This window comes from Scomber scombrus, chromosome 22 (genome assembly GCF_963691925.1).
Source record: "Scomber scombrus chromosome 22, fScoSco1.1, whole genome shotgun sequence".
NCBI lineage: Eukaryota > Metazoa > Chordata > Actinopteri > Scombriformes > Scombridae > Scomber > Scomber scombrus.
Window position 1 is genome coordinate 14,217,634 of NC_084991.1, and position 20,706 is coordinate 14,238,339.

Genomic DNA, 20,706 nt, shown 5'->3' on the forward strand with positions numbered 1-20,706 from the left:
TATCCCACACTCATTATGTGAATGTTGGATAATGGAGCAGAGACAATGGGAAAATGGTCTGAGTCACAGCTTGAAAAAAAAAACGTGATATTAATGAAATCTCGAAATGTAGGTTGTCAAAAAAAAAAGAATAGGAAGAGGATCTTTAATAAGGATTTATCATGAGATTAATGCCTGTTTATGGAGAGCAACTTGAAGCGCATCATCACAAGAGAACACAAAAACAAAACAGAAAAGTATAGTCAAGTGCATCAAAGCTGAAAAATCATAGTTTTTCATGTATTCAGTAAGCAATCACTTCCAGGAAAAGAGGAAAAATACATCCCCTATCGCTGTGTAATTTTCTGTACCCTTTCAAACAGGCACACCATCCCTGCAGCTTTTGCAGGAGGGGGAGAGGGATTCCTCTATTTGTGAAACCCTCTCAGGCCTGAAGAATAAGTACTTTATTCTCTGCCTATGCACAGTGGAATACACAGTGACTCATTTTTCAGGCTGGCTATTGTCAGCTTGGAAAAATACAGAGCGAGTGATGCACACAGCCTATGACAAACATAAAGATATAATCAAGAAGACAATTACATATTAAGTTGTCAAATGAAAAAGATAGTAATTGATAGTTTGGTCTATTAAAGACATATTTGCCAGGTTCTAATCTTTTGTCTCTGTTATCATTATGATTATTATGATGATGGTGATTATTATTATTTTGTGTGAAAAAAGGCTGTGAAATTTCACTTAAACTGAATTTGAGGTGAACATACGTAAAAATGCCGCCTGCTCTGGATGCTTTGTTTGCAATATTACCTCTACTTCGGATGTTGGATCGTTCACACACACACACACACACACACACACACACACACACACACACACACACACCCACACACACACACACACACACACACACACACACACACACACACACACGTCGGCACTTGTATGTGTACGATAATGTTTGTCTATTATGATTTTTTCCCCTAATCTTAAATCACTACAGGCAAATGATATAATCTCATGTCTGTCCACTCTGCCTGAAAACAAACATCCAATAAAAATGTGGTCACATGAAAAAAAAAGTGTGCATGAGCTGTAACTTAATACAGTTCTGACTCAATGTTATGAAAGCGAATAGTAAACAGTGAGTCTATTATCAATGACATAAAACTAAACACAGTAACGCCCTGTTTTCTTGAATGCCTCGCCGAGTGAAAGCAATCTGAACACAGCACTGGAATGACGGCATTGAAGAATGGAAACTACTTCACAAAGTAAAAAATAAATAGAGTCTCAAAACCAGCTCATACTTTGCATATTTGCCATCCTCTGTGGAAGAGGCACACCCAGCCTGAGGAATGGAGGGCCCCATTGTTAGAGGCCTGCACTGTATTACATTACTCCGTTTATTTGACTAGTGGCTGCTCTCTGACCCACGGGGCAGCGGCTGCGCTGACAGATAAACGGCCTTTCTCTGTCACACCTGGCCACAATATGTCTGTTCAGCGCCTATATGGAGTCTATACGCCACACACAACGCAAAAAAGCAGAGAAAGAAAGTTATCCTTCATGGCCGAGTGTCATGGGGAGATGAGGAAAAAGTACAAACACCCGGAGCATCCATCGCCCAAAATCCGCCATCAGCAATCTGCTGTCGTCGCTCAGACAAAGACATGAAATATGAGTGAGTAAGATGAGCAGGGAGATAATAGTGACCTCAGTTATTTTTCTAACTCAAGAGAATGAAATTATGGATATAGTGATGAATGTTGCTCTTTAACAGCCTCTTCTATTATCTGTTAATTACAGAACAAGTCGGGTGTGAAATTGCCCCCCGACAACCGGCTCTTTGTGGCCCGCGTTACTTTGAAGTGATCTTGTTTTTTCTTCAGATATTGAGTTAATGGGTTAAAATTGATTTCAGTTTAAGCAAATTTGAATGTGCTGATATCAAGCTTGATTTTCACTGCTTTACGTGGGAACACAGCGTCTGACCGTGAAACACCTGCTTGCTGTCATTGATTTGTTCCGGGTCTCTGCTGTGATATTGATCATGGTGCTGGTAGTATTTTTTTTTTTTACATAACTCTATCATTGCTCCATTATTTCTTATTACGAACATTCATGTAATTACCATAAATCAACCGTCGTACCATGCAAATCACTGACAGCTATACTCTGTTTTATACATTGAATGCTACTGATGCTATGTTCACTTGCACTTAAAGGTCCAGTGTGCAAGATTTAGTAGCATCTAGCAGTTAGGACGCAAATTGAAATTAACTTAACACCACTCCTCCTCCTCTTCCAAGTGTAGAAACATGGCAGTGCAATATGGTGGCCTCTATGATAGATGACCTGCTCCCTATGTAGATATAAAGGGCTCATTTTAAGGTAACAAAAACACAACTATTCTTATTTTCAGGCTATTATACAAGTCCAACTCGCTAGATGCCACTAAATTCTACACACTGCACCTTTAAAAGTGCATTATGAAGGGATCTATTTAGGGCCATTAACAAGTGGAACAATTACAGAAAGAAAAAACAGTGTTCAAATGGGCACCTCATTATTGTTTTAGGACAAACTTGAAAAATTGTGAACTTACTCCTTTAAGCTAACTCTTGATGATAAATAAATAGCTCCAAACTGTAGGCTCTCTCATTTTTCTACATGTTAAATACACACGTTGTGACATGAAACTAATGACATTAGCTGTTGAGTAACTACTCAAGTAATGTTATTACTTCTTTAATTAGTAATATGTATTGACTAATTGATTACATTTTTCAAGCAGCCTGGCTATATATCATGTGAAGTAGTTTGGGAATAAAAAGAAAAACTTCAAATTCAGTGGTGGTGAATTGCTTTTTTGACAAGTGAAGGAACAGAGCACCAAAACATTTTTGGAGTCAAGGTGAGAAACCATTTATTTGGGCTACGAACTATCTGAAAGTTTGTGTTGGTTTTTTTGACGTACAAATTGAGCACTCGGTTAAGTTGAAAAGAAATCCAAGGACAACAACAGGTGGTGGAGAGTTTACTGTACGTGTCATTGATGAGACTTATAAGTAGTATCTGCAGCCTAATGCACACCCGACAATCAGCACAGTGCATTACTGTAGCAGTTCACTGACAGTTCCCTCTTTGTTGGATTGCTGTAAAATGGTTCAGTTATTTTCAGCTGCTGCACACCTTTTCTTTCATGAGGCTGTTTTTCTTTTCACACTTTTCACCTACTTCAGTGTGGCACTCATGTCAGCTTTTTGTTGTGTCTATTCAGACTCTGCTGAGTGTCATTAAAATGTATTTTGAGTATTGTTGTGTTTTCTTTCAAACCATTTCGACCTTTTCTTCAATTTCAAATTTTAACCCACCCTCCCACATTACATCTGTTTGAGGGTTGTAAATACCACAGAAATATTATTATATGTTGCAAGAAGCAGAACTTATTAAGAAAAGACTGTTGTTTCTGTCACTGTGTGATCCAATAGAATAATCTGCCATAGGAAAACAACTCCGTAATCATCCGCTACCATCCCTAACAGATCCTTATCATGTTTGTTTTGTGTTATTCTATTCAATGATGCCTCTTTCGGTTTTTTATTTGTTATTCTTGGCATGTCTGCACAGCCAAACAGAGTAAAAAAAAAAAGTTAAACATGAGCATTTATACATCCAGTGAAAGGCGCCATCACGCTTAGATTCTCTCATTATTGTTGTGAAGTTGTTAAAGGATAAGTTTGGTTGGTTTCTTATTGTCACCAAATCTCATAAAAAAAGATCAAACCAACAATGCGTTAATCCCTCTTTTGATATTTCCCAGCTCTGTCTGTGGCCCTCAGACCCATTCCTTCTATCTGAAGACGTTGATCTTAAAAATGGGGTCATAAATACATAGTTTCATATATAAAAACAAAAAGTAATTAACTTCCTAAAACAGATGGACAAACATTACTAAACTGTGTGTTTGTTGGGGACTATTTTTAGCTGCGGATTGATCCATATTTGGTGCTCTAGTACATGACGGTAGAGCTGCAACGATTAGTCAATTAACCAATTAGTTGACTGGAAACTTATCTGCAAGTATTTTGCCAATTGAGTAATTGTTTTTTTAAGCAAAAATGCCAAATGTTAGCTGGTTTCAGCTTCTTAAATATGATGATTTAATGATTGTCTTTGTCATAAAACTGAGTATTGTGTGTGGTTTTGACTGTCAGTTGGACAAAACAGATGAAATAGAAATTATAATTATATATTTTCTGACATTTCAAAAATGACAGATTGTCAGATAAATTGATAAAGATAATCATTGTTAATGGCAGCTCTATATGTGTGCTCTCAAAGTTAACTACATTGCCTGCATTCATGGTAATAAATGAACACGCCACCTGGTTTTTCAACAGTGGAGCTCTATGGCACAGTTGAATAAATATATCAAGCTTTAACAGACAAAACTTGTTAGAGGGTTCATTTGTTGTTGGTCTGAGTCTTTTAATTTTAAGTAAAGTAAGAAAAATATCACCTGACTTACACTTTAAACACATGCATAAACAAGAGAGGCTGATTAAACACCAGCTGCACTTCAGATGACAAACTGCTTTTCCAGATTTTTGCGCCCGTTTGCTAAATTAATCATCTGTAAAGCCGAAAAAAAGTGTCTGAAACGAGGAAGGCAGATGGCGCAACATGCTAAAGGTAGCACCCTTAATGCAATCATCATACACTTGATAAGCAGATTCACACTCAAGTTATTCAGTGATTCGTCCAACGACAGATCAATCTGTTCATATAATAAAACGTGGGGCAGAAAGCATTACCACAGAATCTGCTGAAATCCCCCTAAATGACTGCGAGCGGTTGGCAGCCACTGTGTTACGAGCCACATGTCAACCTCTGGCAGCATTTGACTGGGCGACCCTGGAGGTGAGGAAGCCCAGCTGAGGCAGCGTTGGCTGAGGGAGTCAAACAAACGGCACATTAAACAGGAATCAAACAACAGCCGGTCCTCCTTTATCTACTTTCTGATCCGAGTGCGCGAAAAAGAACGCCTTTAATGTTTTTGACTGATGTGTTCAGATTAGCGAGCATAAACACAGGAGAGGAGCTTTATAATGCATATTTGCATCAGCAATTAGAGGAGGCGCACTCACGTATTTGCTTTTATCCTTAATTTATGCATTACCGGTGCATTTCCTGTTGTGTACATTTAGAATAATTGATTGAATAATACAAGCTCCTACATACAGCATGCTGCTAAAATGCAAAATCTGTTTTTTCCCGCTATTTATATTCACGGTATTCTCAACATGTTTTCTCTCCTCTAATACAGTAATCACCATTTTTAATGAGCTGGTCTGAAAAGGGTTAAAACAAAATTTGGCCTCATTAACTCTGTGTGGATGCTATCATTTCCTCGAATAGATTCACAGAATCTTTTTTTTTATAGAATAGAATACATTATACCATTAAAACTAAAAAAAACCTTAGAAATATGTATGTATGTGTATTGATGGGTCAGTTTTCTCTCGAACACAGCAGAATAATGGATTACTTTAACATTTCAGTAATCACAGTTATAACATTGTTACGTGCATTATGCAGAATTTGAACTGAATTGTTCCATAATGTGTTTAAATAATATACTGTATTTAATAGCTTACTTAATGAGTGATGAGCTGCAAGTGTAAGTATTAGTTTGTGCATGTTGTGCAGTAACTGTTGCCCGGCAACAGCTGCTGTAAGCAGGAGAAGAGTACGCTGAGAGAAAGTAAACTTGTAAACTTGTGAATGTCAGAGGAGACTGGGTGCAAGTGGAGGACTTCTCATTATCTGGAATTTACCTCATGGAGAGTTAAGAATATCACAGTGAGATGAGAGTTATATTCTGGTCAAAAACACACCTTCTGTCAGTTTGACAAGCAGCCTGCTCGCTTAATGTGACGTTAAGAAACACTTTCTTGTTTCTTTCTTTTGTTGTCATGTTTTTATGATTGTTACAAAAGAAGTGAAGTGATGTAGCGGTGTAGATTATGTATGTGAACACTATTCATACATGAGAGCTGAGGACTTTCTGCTGCTTTTTATTAAATCAAATTTGAGGCTAATGATTAATTTCACTGCACTGTAACTTTTACTCCTGCATTTTATCTGTCTTATTAACTTGTTTGTATTGTCTAACCTCTTAACTCTTAAATACATATTTTAATTGTATTTAATTGTCCTTTTCCTTTCCTTTGCACTTTGTCTTAATGTTATCTATAAAGCGTTTTGAGCTGCCTTGTTGTTGAAATGTGCAATACAAATAAACCTGCCTTGCCAGAACTGTTTTTAGTAACCTTAATGATGTTTTCCAATAGCAAGCAAAAGCGCTGCATGTGCCAACCAGCAGTGTTGATGGCAGCAGCAAAAAAACAACAACCCAGGTACCATATATTACATTTTGCTGCTCTTCACCTTCCCATGCAAACCCCACATTCATATTTTAAAAGAATACTTCGCTGACATTTCTGTCCCCTGCAGACTTAAAAGGAGACTTGGGGGGGAAAAACCCTTTGAACAAAACATCCATATATCTTTTAAAACCACTCATGCAGTCACATCAGCATTTATCTTAAAGCACAGCTGTATATGCAGCCTCACAGAGATGCTAACATGGCTGTAGACTGTCAGTCTGCTTAATTAACAATAGTCAAAGTTAGTGCTTTTTTAAGTGTCCATGTCATTTTGTGTGTTGCTGGCATGTGTGTAACTATTGCTGTAGATATAAGATGTTCTGATTTATATAATTTTCATCATCAGAAAAGGGTGTTAGATCTACTGATTTTTTATGACTATAGGCTCGTATTGTGTTAAATTGGGACACTTTCGAAGAAAATCTTGAAATGGTACAGTATATTTTGCCCCAATATAGATATTGATAATGTGCCCTCATGCAAGTCAAAACACTAACATTTAAAACATTATATATGTTTTTGTTTTGAAACTACAGAGCTTAAAATAAGTGGTATAGCAGTAACTGACATCTACCTAACCTTAACCCTAAATAAGATAAAAATGGCTAATTAGGACAAGCAGCAAGTGACATTTACTTCAAATAAGTCAAACATCTTTGCAAAATCAGCACCAGATAATCCAATTCATACTCACCGCAAGTAAGACTAGATTTTATATCTAAAAATAACATTATCCCACTTACTTAGACACTTTTCTACAGTGCACTTTTATATTACATTCATTTTCAGAAAAAAATTCTAGGTACGCAAAATTGATGAATACTACACATTTTCTAAGATAACTTGTGCCTCTTAAGATCAAAGCTGTTGGTGTGAGTGGTCCTTGTACATCAGGCTCCTGCATATTTGGTTAAAGAAGTTCTCCATTCTTATTATAAAAGCATAGTTGTGGTATTGTCAGCATTCACGCCCGTTTGCTGCTCAGCACTCTGTGTTTCAGTGCTGCAGTTTTCAGAGTGTGAGCTCTTCTCTTCTTTCTTGGATTATCTCGGAGGTGGTGCGCTCTTCTTTCTAAATTCAGCCATGGCAACTGTCAGTGCTAATTAGGTTATTTTTTAATTTCTTTCCAAAAGTAAGTAAAGTTTCTCTTCCCTCTGTGTAGAGAGGAGAGCGTCTTTCACAAGCTTCCTACAGGCTGTATCACAAGCATTACACAACTAGTGATAGTCATAGTATTTACATAAATAGACTGTTAATTCTACCTTTAATCAGTGATGCTAAATGAATGGCTGGCTTATGTGCTATATGGGGGTTAAAACAAGCATCCAGGACAAATGGACACAAACACAAAGCCACACATAGAACAAATATCTGCGGGGGACAGGATGATCTAATATGTGACTGTGGAGAGGACGAGGGTGGAGGTGGGGGTTGTTAGAGTTAAAGGATGGAGCCCTTCCTTTCAAGTTGAGGTTAAAAGCCTCCGAGGCAGTGACCTTGGATTTAAAGGTCCCCAGGCGGGACTCGTGAACAGGTGTTAGAACAGCTGTAATAGAACAGTTCCTGGCTGCTGTGTGTCGCTGGGTGGGGGGAGGAGGTGGATGAAGTGAGCGGCGAGGGGACAGCAGAATAGCTTAGTGGGTCGGCCTCGGACCACCATGACAGCCCACAGGGACGAGGAGTGTGCATTCCTTCTCACTAATGGGGCTATTTTGCAAATGGAAGTGGAAAAACCTTGAGCAGGTTTGTTTTAAAGGACAGGTTCACACTGTTAACAAGTCAGACTTAAATAACAATCAGGTGCCCAAACATACACAGAAAGAGGTTTTGCTTGCTGGTAATATCAATCATTATAAATACTTTCAATGTAAGTGATGGAGTACAAAATCCACAGTTATCTTTTTCTGCAGGAGAAAGTAGCCAAGTTACTGCAGTAGCGGCTAACTTGTAAACCTAAAGTACTGTAATTTATGTCACTTTATGACACTTTTGCAAGGAAATATGTCCAGAATATTCCATAAAGGCAGTTATAAATTGAAAATATAGTCCTTGTGTGCCATTAAAATACATGTTATAATCTACTAAACTTAACTTTTCAGTTTTTACAGAGGGTTCTTTATTGCTGTGAGCTGTGCCGTTATCATCAATTGACATTTTAGAAGAAAAAAAAAAAATTAAAATGAAAGTCACAAGCTTTTGCTGAATGAAGTCTATTTAATTTCATGAATCTCTATTAACCCACTATGACCTCAGGCACGATTTAAAAAAAACAAACAATCTAAAACATAGACACTGTGTGAAAATAACCTCCTAGAACCTGAGGCTAAGAGCACTGAAAAAACACAAATATTTCGCCTATCAGCGAATCAGGACACATCAGTCACATGTCTTAAAAATGATTAAATCATCTATAATGCGCTCACATTGCATCCGGCTCTGCAAACATCACACACAGTCTTAAAGGGACATACATGCAAATGTTGCATCCGGTCGTAATGTGTTAAATCCTAATGTTTCTCGCTGAAGTCCGAGTTATCTACCTACACAGACCTGATGGTGAGCTGCCACCCAACTGATTTCGTGTTAGCTTGGTACTACAGTTCCTTTTTTCTCAGCTTAAATGACGCTTTCTACTCTGGTTAAAATGATACATGGAAATTATTTGATGACTTAAATCATAAGAGAGCAAGTAATTCCTGCTGGGTTACGTTTCTCCACACAGCACTTTAACATCCAGACTTTGGAGGTTGGATGTTACGTTTTTTAACAAAGCCTGCATAATGAATATCAGACTGGTGTTTAGAGACTGAATGACCACAGCAATTGGCGGTGGCAGATTGGAACTGCCAAACCGGATTAATTTATTGTGATAAAAAGAAGGAAATTGGCTCTAAAAAGACTGTAAAGGTGGAGGATATCCATTTGATGTGACTAAATCAGACGGCTGAATCATCACATTAGCTTGAGATAAACTTTTAAATATATATTTGCCCTGAAGGAGGACAGTAGATTTTGTTTCCCATCACTTTTTATGGCCAGTATAGAAGGAGGAATTATTAAAGCAAGAAAGACCTCGCTGTGTATATTTGTGCAGACTCGACAGACTTGGGAAAAATGTGAACCCATCCTTTAAAGTGCATAAAAATGACTGCTAGCATGGTTTGCTGTATCTAAGTTGTTAATATCTTATGTCAATATTTAATCTCTTTAAATGTGACTATTTTAATGTCATTTTAAATCTTCAGCAGAACAGTTTTTACAGCTGGGGAAGAATACAAATGTGAAAATATTGTGATCTCTACAATTTCTCCTTCCAAACTATGAGCTGACGCCATCTTTACACTCCTACTGTACGTAAGCATTTTTGAATGTCAGTTCATGCACTTGGCTCTGCATACTGATAGTAAAAGAACACTCACTCAGCTCAGCGATGCTGCCCACCCGCGTTGCGAGCAGCGACTGCTCCAGTGTGCGGAGCTCGGCTTGGGAGTAGCCGTGACCTTCGCCGGCCCCCCCCGAGCGCTGCTGATCCCGGTGAAGGTTCAAACTCTCCGGAAGGCTCAGCACACCTGCAGACAGCACAGAGGAAAGGTCAGAAGGTTACAAATGGAAAAGTAATTTATGTGTCCTCTTTTGGCGGAGGATTTTTCAGTTTTCAGATTTTGCTGATGTCCAATTAAACACCGAAATATCCAAGGAGAGCAGGAGAATTAACAGATCAGCACTTTCAGTTAAATATCCAAAACAGGGTTGGTAGGCTGGATGATAAAACCACATTCATTTCACATGCAGCACCTAGTGAGCAAACATTAGTTTAAACGATTGAACAAGGAGGAAAAGTCACAGGTTAATAACATACGTCTTAATTTCTCTGTGAAAACATCCCAGCTGGTATTGTGAATATGTTAAATGTGATGCTGATTTATTTTGTCTCCGGTGATGTGCGGCAGTTCCTTGACTCAAAAGTTTCTTTCAACATTACCTGCTTCTAAGTGCATTATTCTAGCATAATCGCTTATCATCTTTAAAATAAACAGTGAATTTCGAGCCCTCTTGTAGTTCATTATGAACCTCTGCTTGGCTTTTTGCCTGACATTTAGTCTAGTTTGTAGCTGTAACTTTAATTGAGCCAATTAGGCTGCAAGCCACATTTGTTACTTCAAAAGCTGTGAATTCAAAGTGGAACACAAGCTGCGTTGGGATTTTTTTTCTTTTCTTTTGCGGTTACATCATGTTGGAAATAACAGGTGCACACTTTTTTTCCTGCATATAAGGTGCAGCAGAGGTTCAATCCATTCGGGTTGCTGCAGCCTGGCTATTGTTTAGCTGTGGTGAACGGCTTACGACAGATGGGATATTGTTTTTTTTTTTGCTATAATATGAAAAGCACCCTGCTGAATGCTAATCCTAATGACACAGCTCAAGGGGATACGCTGTTTTTTCAACAAACAGTAATTATAACATGAAGAACTCATTTTGTCTGTTTGATGCCAACTCTACAAAAGACAAAAGGCCCACGCACCGGACACAGCGCAGCAAGCTCATGAGTCTTATTTTGTAGGAGTTTTTCCCTGCATGAGTTCTCCAGCTCCAGATTCCTCCCACTGTGTCCTGCCCAAGAATTCCAGTATTCCCCAGTCAGACACCCGCTCCCTCTTCTCCCACAGCCTTTCCAGGAGGTCAGTTTTTTTTAGAGCCTCCAATAATTATTATAGCAGCTTTTTCCATCGCTCTTTAGCTTCTGACCAGTATTGATGGAGCAGCTGGTATTAGGGTGTGTCTCAAAGGGGAATTCCTCAAGAAATGAAAGAAAAATTACTGGTTTTGCTCTGTAATGTAGTTACAATTATATATTAGGGTAGGAGGATTCCCCTGAAATCATTAATCAGGATGAAAGGTTACATTTTTTCCCTATTTCAACAGCATTTCAGTAACTATATTTCAAAGTGTAGCTGCTTCACACTGAAATATTATCACTTAAATGCTCTTGAACTGGTTTTATGTAACCTAGACATATAAAAAGCATTGCATTTAAGCCATTTGACCAGTTAATCAATTACATCGTCTTCAAATCATCAAATCAGTGCTTACAGGGTCTCTAAATTAAACTATTTTTGGGAGTATTTTTATGCCTTCATTCACAAGTTAATAGAGAGATGACAGGAGATGATGGGGGAGAGATAGACGGGAAATGACATGCAACAAAGACAGAGTGAAACTGGGTTGCAGTTGATTGTCAGCACCATACACCGGGATTCTCCAAATTGCAGATATTTTACCAGTATTCACTTTTTAAAGGAGCATGGTTTGTGGCTATTCACAGATTTTGGGTGAGGATTAAAATAGGGATAGTTAAGTAAAGGCTAAGGCCTGAATAAAGTGCTTAGGTTGTTTTCAAATCCAACATTTTTAAGGTCAAGAGCAAGAATGTAAACACAGAAAGAAGGTCTTTGACCAAATACATGTTCAAACTAAACTCTGATCTAACCAAACAAGGCAGGTTTGAAAATGCCTTTACACCCTTTCTCACCACACCTTTCTGCTGCATCCAACAAGTTTTGATACAACACAAGGCCAACAACTCAACAATTATCCAAGCAGCCATTGGTAAGGTGCAGTGGCGTGCACAGACTTCTTGAAGGGCGGGGGCGAAAAGAAAAAAGGGCACATACAGCGCGTTCTAGCCACTGAAGAGGGCACTTTAGCATGCGTTTTTGCCACCCAAGAGGGCACTTTAGCGCGTGTTTTTCAACAATTGTCCCCCCTTGTGCACACCACTGGTCAGGTGTGTGGAAGTGAGAACATAAGGCAGGATTTGAATATCTTTCCTCTTTACACAACCATTCCCATCACTTTTGATGCAAGGTGAAGTGACTTAAGTTCATAATTACATCACTAAAAGTGATTAGGTCGACTAAATACGTTCATTGAATATCAATAAACACAATTCAAGAAGTTTACAGTACTTTACAACATTTTTTCGGAACAAAAGGTCAACAAGAGGGGAAGAAAAGAAAAGTCTGTAAAACTGCAGAATAAACAACATATCAGTGTTGCCCTGCTGCAATGCTCGGTGCTGGAAACATCTAGGGACAGCAAAGCCCAAAAAAAGTTGAGTTAAAATTCTGAAAGAAGACTTCAGAACGAAAGCCTGATGGCAAACAGAGAAGCAGGAAGTCCTCAAACTTTGGGTTAAAAAGAAGCTGCCAGTCTCTGTGTATCTACCACTGTCCCAGAGTGAAGCAGAACATTTCTTCGGTGTCCTCTAATCACCAAAACCGTATTGGCATTCACAGCTTCCTCTGCCGGAGACTGTGCACTTATATGTTTTTTTAAAGGGGGGGACAGGTTTGAATAATTCACAGGGCTCTCTATAATCAAGGCCTCCCCCATCTTCACTGTTGCCCCCAACTTTTTTTATTTTATATTCTCTCCCACTGCCCAAACTATCCTTTTAAAATAATCCTGGGGTGCCTTTTGCTGAATTATTCATTCCCGTCAGATCAAGACATATAAACAAGTCTGTCTCTCTCTCTTTCCCCACCTCCCACTCCCTCTACATGTTATCTCTCACTAACACTTGGCTTCTACAGAAAAAAAAGTAGGAATATTTGATCCTAGGTGCTGTTTGTGTAATAAACATCAGAGGTGAGAAAGAAGCCAAGCTGGCCCCTTGGAGACGAGGGAAGGGAACGGGCGGGGAACGAGGGAAGACGGGACGCTACCACAAACATCCGATTAAAAAAATGACAAGGGAACGTAAGACTCTGAAGCATTACAGGCATGCTTTATTACTTTATGTCTCTGTGTCACTTTAACCACATCTTTATGTGACCTCCGAGGCAATTGGTTGAGTATAGCAGTGTTTATTCTTGAGAAACAGCCTAATCATATATGACCTGCATTTTCTATTCCGGGGCTGCCTTCATCTCCGTTGCTGTCGGGCAGATGAAGACGGAGACTGGGTCACGGGGACAGAACTACTTTAAAGCACCAAGCGGAGTGCCGACCCCCTCTGAGTCACCTCAGAAGAAATACTGCTGCTCATGCAAGTCTTCATAAATAAAGTAGGGAATGTTGAGCTGTATAGACATATACACACAGCAGCTGTCTGCATAGGAATCAATCATTCATGAAACGGTTTGGAAAATGGATTTTGGAGAAACAAAGAAGAGCAAGCATACATTAGAAAAAAAAAATTCACACGGCCTAAGGCAGAGCCATTAATATAACGAAAAGTGAGAAACTGTGAGGCAAAGATGCTGCTTTTTTGATATGATCTGGCTTTACAGCCTCCAGCTGGTGTCTTGTTAATGAAGACACATTTCAGCCAAGTTTTTGATGTTTAAATGAGCCTGCTGAGTTGAAAATGGTTAAAAGAAAAAGCAAGACAAATATGTTTTTTTCTTCAGTGCTATTATTTTAGAGCAATTAACACAAGTATCAGTTTGCAAATACCAAATAGCAAAAACTGCTCCTATAGCCAAAATAAGTTTTTCAAAATAAGATTTAAATGCAGGTTGCAGTAGGATGGAGCTTTTTCTTATTAGAGAACACCAAATCTTCCCTGCTTAAGCCACTGATGAAGATTTTGTTTTATATATTTCAGCTTATCGTCATGTTTCTGTATCTCAAAAATAATGCGCTACACCCCGAATAGCTATAATGCTATATACGCAATAGGATTCATGCTTTCTTTTTTAGCTTAATGGTAACATAAGCATGCTAACATACTACATACTGACATGTAGCAGCTCTAATATTTGCCATGTTCACCGATTCAGTTTAATATGTTAACATTTGCTGATGTTAAACCAGCATGAATGGCCTCTTTTATCATACTTTTAAGTTGAAATGTTGAACTTGTTAGCAAATAGTTGCTTATTTCCACATCCAGCAGTTACAGAGAAACATTATTATTAATTTGGAGTAATGTTTCTGTCTTCCTGGTGAATCCAACTTGAACATTCACTCTCTTTTAGCTCTGTTTGCTGCGGGCGTCCATGTTTCTCCAAGCAAATTCACTGGGACGCTTTTAGATTGGAAGTCAGGAATACCGACTCGGAACAATCAACTATCGGACTGTCAACAATATGGACTCTTTACATGTGTGGATTTACTCAGATTAAACTTAATGAAATATGAAATGTTTATAAAAGCACAGTATGAATTGAACAAAGGCAGTAAAAATGCTGAGTCTGCATGTTGACATACAGTGCTAACACTTGTTGGTATAATGTTGCTCTTCCCACAGGGAATAAAACCCAAAATGTCAAATCAATCTGCTGTGAAATTTAAGAATAAATTCAGCAGTCCCAGTGTGAGATGGTCTGTGAGATGAGTTCAGTGGACCAAAGGCAGAAAACCTTCTAAAAATCATTACACAATGTTTACTGAACCTAGATGGAGGTGAATGTAAGCATGACCTGACAGATTCGTCTATTCTATCAATACAGTGCACAAGCTTAGAGTCTTGTAGCTTCAGGGTATGAACCCTCCAGGAACTTAGGAAAAAAAAGCACCTATTTTTCAGTGTTGATCCAGCAGGTGTTGAAATAGCCTAATACAACTGCCTGGCAGCGTTTAAAATAAATCTCAACAGTGTTTTTCCGGTTTCACCAGATCCACTGAGAGAGATGAATCTGAGGTCCAAGAGGCACTGGAGAATCTTTTACTCCAAGTTCAGAAGCAGAGTGCACTAGTTTCATAGGAGACAGTACAATATGTTTTGCACCAGGCTTTGAAAAAAATACTGCTGACTTAATGACACACCTTGACATTTTGAATTCTAGTTATTTTTCTACACCTGGCACCTGTTGCCTGAGCATAAGGGGAAAAAACATTTTTATATTTGTGCATTACTTATAAAAAATAGTCTTTTTTCTCAATGAGCCAGAGGCATCTGCTGCTGACTTTACTGAAGTTTGGGGCCAAGTGCTTTCACACGACTGACATTATGTAACCTAAACTTTTATTTTATTTATTTATTTATTACATTTTGGTATATTGCAAATACAAAGTGTAAATGTGTAACTGAAATGATTATATTGCATTTGCATGTGGGTTTTAGCTATTAATTATGTGGCTCTACCTGCGTGCACAAATGCAACACTGGCCAATACATATATGTGTGTGTGTGTGTGTGTGTGTGTGTGTGTGTGTGTGTGTGTGTGTGTGTGTGTGTGTGTGTGTGTGTGTCTTTAATTAATAGCTCGTTATACAGACTTTACTGTCTCCGTGACATAGGAGCACCGTTTGGGGAAAAAAAGCTCTTTTCAGAAGAGAAATAGGAGATGGGTTTGTCTAGACTGTTTGAGATCAACCTCAGGGCATAATGAGGTTCGAGATCAATGCCATCCCATTATATGACAGACGGCCAATCCCTTCTGAATGCCTTCACCACTCAGAGCAAAGAAAGCCCAATTCCTTAATGCCCGACCTTTGAGCAGTCTCCTCCTGAGAAATCTCTGGAAGTCAGACAAAAAAAAAGAAAGGAAAAAAAAAAAAAAACACTTTTAAGAAAATTACTTCCCAATAAAAGCTTGTATCACAATTGTGACAGGATGAAATTTTGAGCTGCAATAAGCCACATGTACGACATCCCCTGCGCTCCTCTAAGCGATAAGTCAAGGTCAGTTGGGTCACTTTGGTCACTTTGAAAGCTACAGTATGAACCATCAGCTCCACTATGTGCAGGTATTGTAGCGCCATTCTAACCCCGACCACATGGTTCAGCTCCCTTATTTTCTTCAGGAATGTCCAATCGATTTTCTGTAGCAAGAAAGTGGAACTCTCCCCTTTGTCAGTGAGAAAACTCTCCTAGAATATTAACAGGTAGTTACCATGGCAACAGGCGAGTGCTGCCTAACAGCGTAGTGATTGGCTGTGCTGAAAAAAGCTGTGTTTTTTTTTTCTCTCTCTCTCTCTCTTCCTTACTGTAAGGAAAGCACAAACACACACACACAAAGAAAAAAAAAACTACAGCAGCTCTGTGTCTTTTAAGCCCCTGAGACAAATACACATGGGTGACAAAAAAACATCTCATCATTGGGGGGGATGATTCACTTGGGTAATTGCTGCATCCAGTATACTGGGGAGACATTTATTCTCTCATCAATAATGAATGAATGTACTCGGGACTCAGAGCACATTAGCAGTGAAATGGCCAAAATGATTAAACGGCTCGACCCAACAGGCTAACTGCAAATGTCAGCCATAGATCCATGACCCAGCTGCTGGTAGAAGCCCATGGCAGCAACAGAAAGAGCAGCTTTTGAGTGGACACGAACAATATCCGATTCTATATGGTCTGATTGTGAAATTATAGCAGCGATGTAAAGGACCTTAATTAGTTATAAATGTTTTAAATGTAATCTTTGAGCTCTCTGTGGAGGTTTGTTGACGTCAGAAGCTCAAACTATTCAGTTTGTCTCAATTGTAAATGCTGTAAATTGCAATGCATCACCATAATAGTTTTATGCAAATTGGACCGTTTGCTTTCTTTAGTTTCACAAAGAATGGCCTCTGCATTTTCAGTGCACTCTCTGGAGGCCGTTTTGGAAAAAAACTCAGTTTTTGGGGGGAGAAAAATTATGCTTTAGTCTGGATGTAGGGCAACAATGGAGCGAAAAAGATGAGTTTACGAATTTAGCTTGTAAGTAGTTTACTTACAAGCAGGGAAGTCCTGGTCATTTTTTTAGGGGGCCACAGTTTCATAAAGTATATGTCAAATTACTAAACAAGTTTTTACCAATGATTATCTGCTTTGGCTTTGCTTTGGCCCCCCTATAACTACCTGGAACTGTAATTGAACTGTTTTTTCTGCCACTATTTAGCTCTTGGCTGTGAAGAATCTCCTCATGTCGATCCCCTTTACAACAGGATGTCAGTGCTGCAAACTTGTTTTTACAAAAACTATCATTTAACTACTAATAATAGCAATTGGCAACGAGATAAGACTCATGTTAATTACTTGTGGATGAAAGTTAAAACCACTGATGCTAAAGTCACTTTGAACAGGGACATTTTGAAGCTCCAAGTAATTTATAGATTCATTAAAGCTATATTTATGTCATGAGATCAGATTAGTTATTCATACATCTCACTGTAGTTAACACACCTGCTATTTGAAGCAGTTCTACACAATGTCCTCAGCCAGTACTATGAAGCATTGAGGACTTTTAAACATATCCCCTGAGCTCAATTTTGGGATAAAAACAACCCACAGGTCACTTCAGGGGATACCTGATGACCCTGACAAGCCTGCTTTAGCCCGCTTGGAAGAAGAAGAAAATCAAAGAGAAGCAGGTTTGTTTGTTTTTTTGCAACTTGACCTCTCTCAAACTCTGCAGAATAAAAAGTAAGAATACATTGAGATAAAGAAACAACTGAAACAGAGGGATATCAGATTCCAGTCACTCAAAGTTTTCCTTGATGCTTGGAGCAGCGGTATTCAACTCATGAAATCAACTACAAGATGCCTGAAGCAGAACTCGCCTGAAAAGAACAGCGTGGATTAGTCTGATCGGCTCTGTGGGACATGAGGTCCGTGCCTGAACTGAATGGTCCAATCATCAAGGACACTGTTGCTCCCTTTGGGAAGGAACAAGTCTAAACCGAGAGCTTCTGAAAGACACTCACGCACATACACAGATTTTTGTCTTGTAAATGGACCTCTGGAGGACTTCTTGGAAAATAGCATGGGACATGTTTAAATACTGTTTTGGAGCTAGTGGTCAGGCTCTGCCAGTGGGGACATTGTTTTGGGTCCCAATGGTTACTCGAGTCCCCATGAGTCAGTGTGTAGTCAGGTCCAAGTCCCCAAAAAACAAACAAGCACACAGACACACAGACACACAGACACACACACACACAGACACACAGACACATACACAAACACATGATTAACAGGCTTCTTACTTCTGTTAAGATGAGAAACAGGGGTCTACAATTATGGTTAATTTATCTTTTTGGGTTTTTTTTGCTTTGCTTTTCCTTTTTGACTCACAGAAGGGGGGTCATCTCCAAAAGGCTGGCACGGTAAATTATATTTCATATTTTGTCTTTTTTTTTTTTTTAAACTCATGTACATTAAATGCATAATTAAGGACATACATTGAAGATTAAATGGAAATAACCCATTGCTAGACAATACTTTTGCCACATGTTGTGGAAAAGGGTTTGCACCTTTTGGTCATTTAAGTTTAAAGTATAATCTACCCTACTACAGTTTTTTTCATTATATGCAGCTTAGGCATTTTTTGAGGATGAAAATTCCCCACTTTGAGTCTATTTGTGAAAGACACACTCTTTTATAATTGCTTTCTCTCTCACCAGAGAGTAAGAAGCTCATCACCAAATTTGTGAGCTTTTCCTCGAAGGATTTTGTATCTGTCAACTGTATTAAAAAGGCTTGGGAAAGGGAAATGGATGCTGTGTAAGCTGCTAATATATGGAGCACTGCACTCTCACATATCCACAGCTGTTCAATTAATAGCGGACAGGGGTTAATTCATTATTCTAAAGTAGTGTTGCATAAATTTTACCTCGATGTGTCTCCAATGTGATATGTAAATAAAACAACGGTATATTGTTTTATTTATTTTGGGACTGTGTGTGTGTGTGTGTGTGTGTGTATATGTGCATTTATGTTTAAGGTGGGTTTTGATTTATGTGTGGTTGTATGATAAATATCTGTCAATGGAAATCATAACATATCACAACATATTTTTGTTATAATGGTACTTAAATAGTTGCATCCATTTTGCTTGTATTGTTTTTTATTTCGTCACCTAACTAGATGCAAATACTCTAAAGTCACCTCTTAGCAAAAGACCATAATATCCATGCATGGACACAAGCCTTGAAGCCTTTGGACAGCTATCTTGGGCACTTGGTAGCACAAGAGGGGAATATGTTTTTATCTTAGTAAATGTGAAAATATATTCAATATTCTTTTTTACAAAATGAGCTATTTAAAAATATCTACAAGGGTTTAGAAGGTCAACAGGACAGGCTGTCAAATAAAAATGGGAGAACTGTGAGCACAGGGAGTACTACTTTAAAACAGACAATATTATGTGGTAAGTGTATGAACATTAACATAATTTGCTCGTTTGAACAAGCCAATTAAGAGATGCAAAGTGCTCACACAAAAGAAACATCAAGGAGGAGGTGTTGTATTTATGCAAGAAACACAATTGTCTAAAATGGAACCTGAGAAATTAGCAAAACTGTTAAATATCCAGGTCTTTTATTCATCCTACCACTTACCCAGAAGAGGTGTTATAACTGTGATAAGGAACAACATCATTTGAGGTAGAAAATACAGTATGTGACAAAGAAAGGGAAGATAGATGGAGAATATATGACACTATTAAATATATATAACCTCTTGAGGAAGGTTCAATTGAGACGATTATTGATTTAATTACAGTGCAAAGTAAAGGGATAATTATGTTAGGATGAAACTTTAATTTATTGATGAATGTAAAAATGGATTCACAAAGTGGTACAAAACTTAAATCCCAGAAGGACACACTTTTGATGAGGATATTCTCTAAAGATATTGGAGTAGCGGATGTACAGCGAACTTTAAATCCAATTTAAAAGGATTACACAAACTATTCCTCAGTTACAGGAAACCATTCAAGACTTGATTATTTAAACTTCATGTTTACTCAAGATCTGTGTGCAGTTAAAAGCATTAAAACTGGCCAAATACATTAGTCAGATCATTTACCTTTGCAAATGATATTAGGGAGTAGGACGGAAAAACGGTGCTGGTATTTGGAGATTTAATAACTCTCTCATTTTACAAAATGAGTTTAAAACAAAGCTAAACATTTTTTACAAGACTATATAATGTATAATGATACACCAGGTATATATCCAGTAATAGTATGGGAAGGGGAACGATAATCTAATTAAAGATAATAATCTAATTAACTCCAAATGGAAGGACTCTGCACATGAAATACATAGATTGGGAAAAACAACAATATGAAGTAGAAAGCAAGTTCATATCTTTCGAAGACAGATGAGAAAATGGGGGAAATGTACAACACACAATATTTCTGATGATGAGCTTCCTGTTAAATGTGATAACTAAGACAATAGTTTGATATTATGTGTATGTGTTTGTGTTTGTAAGTACGTGTGTGTATCTATTGTAGCTGTTCTTTCTTCCTACATTGGTATTTTGATCCTCTTAAAACCACCAGTTGATTTAACTATATCCTACGTACTGATATTT

The 20,706-nt window shown here is 38.2% G+C and overlaps 1 protein-coding gene across 3 annotated transcripts in view; it reads right to left on the reverse strand.

The window, feature by feature from the left end:
- LOC134004440 (ankyrin repeat and BTB/POZ domain-containing protein 3-A) overlaps positions 1-20,706 on the reverse strand; it is a 185,301-nt gene that overhangs the window by 46,429 nt on the left and 118,166 nt on the right. For 2 of the 3 annotated variants that reach the window (XM_062443707.1, XM_062443706.1), the window contains exon 2: positions 9,872-10,021. In XM_062443707.1, coding sequence (XP_062299691.1) covers positions 9,872-10,021 — 150 coding nt within the window. Of the gene's footprint in view, positions 1-9,871; positions 10,022-12,815; positions 12,846-20,706 lie in introns of all 3 variants that reach the window. The other variant, XM_062443705.1, reaches the window with a different exon arrangement.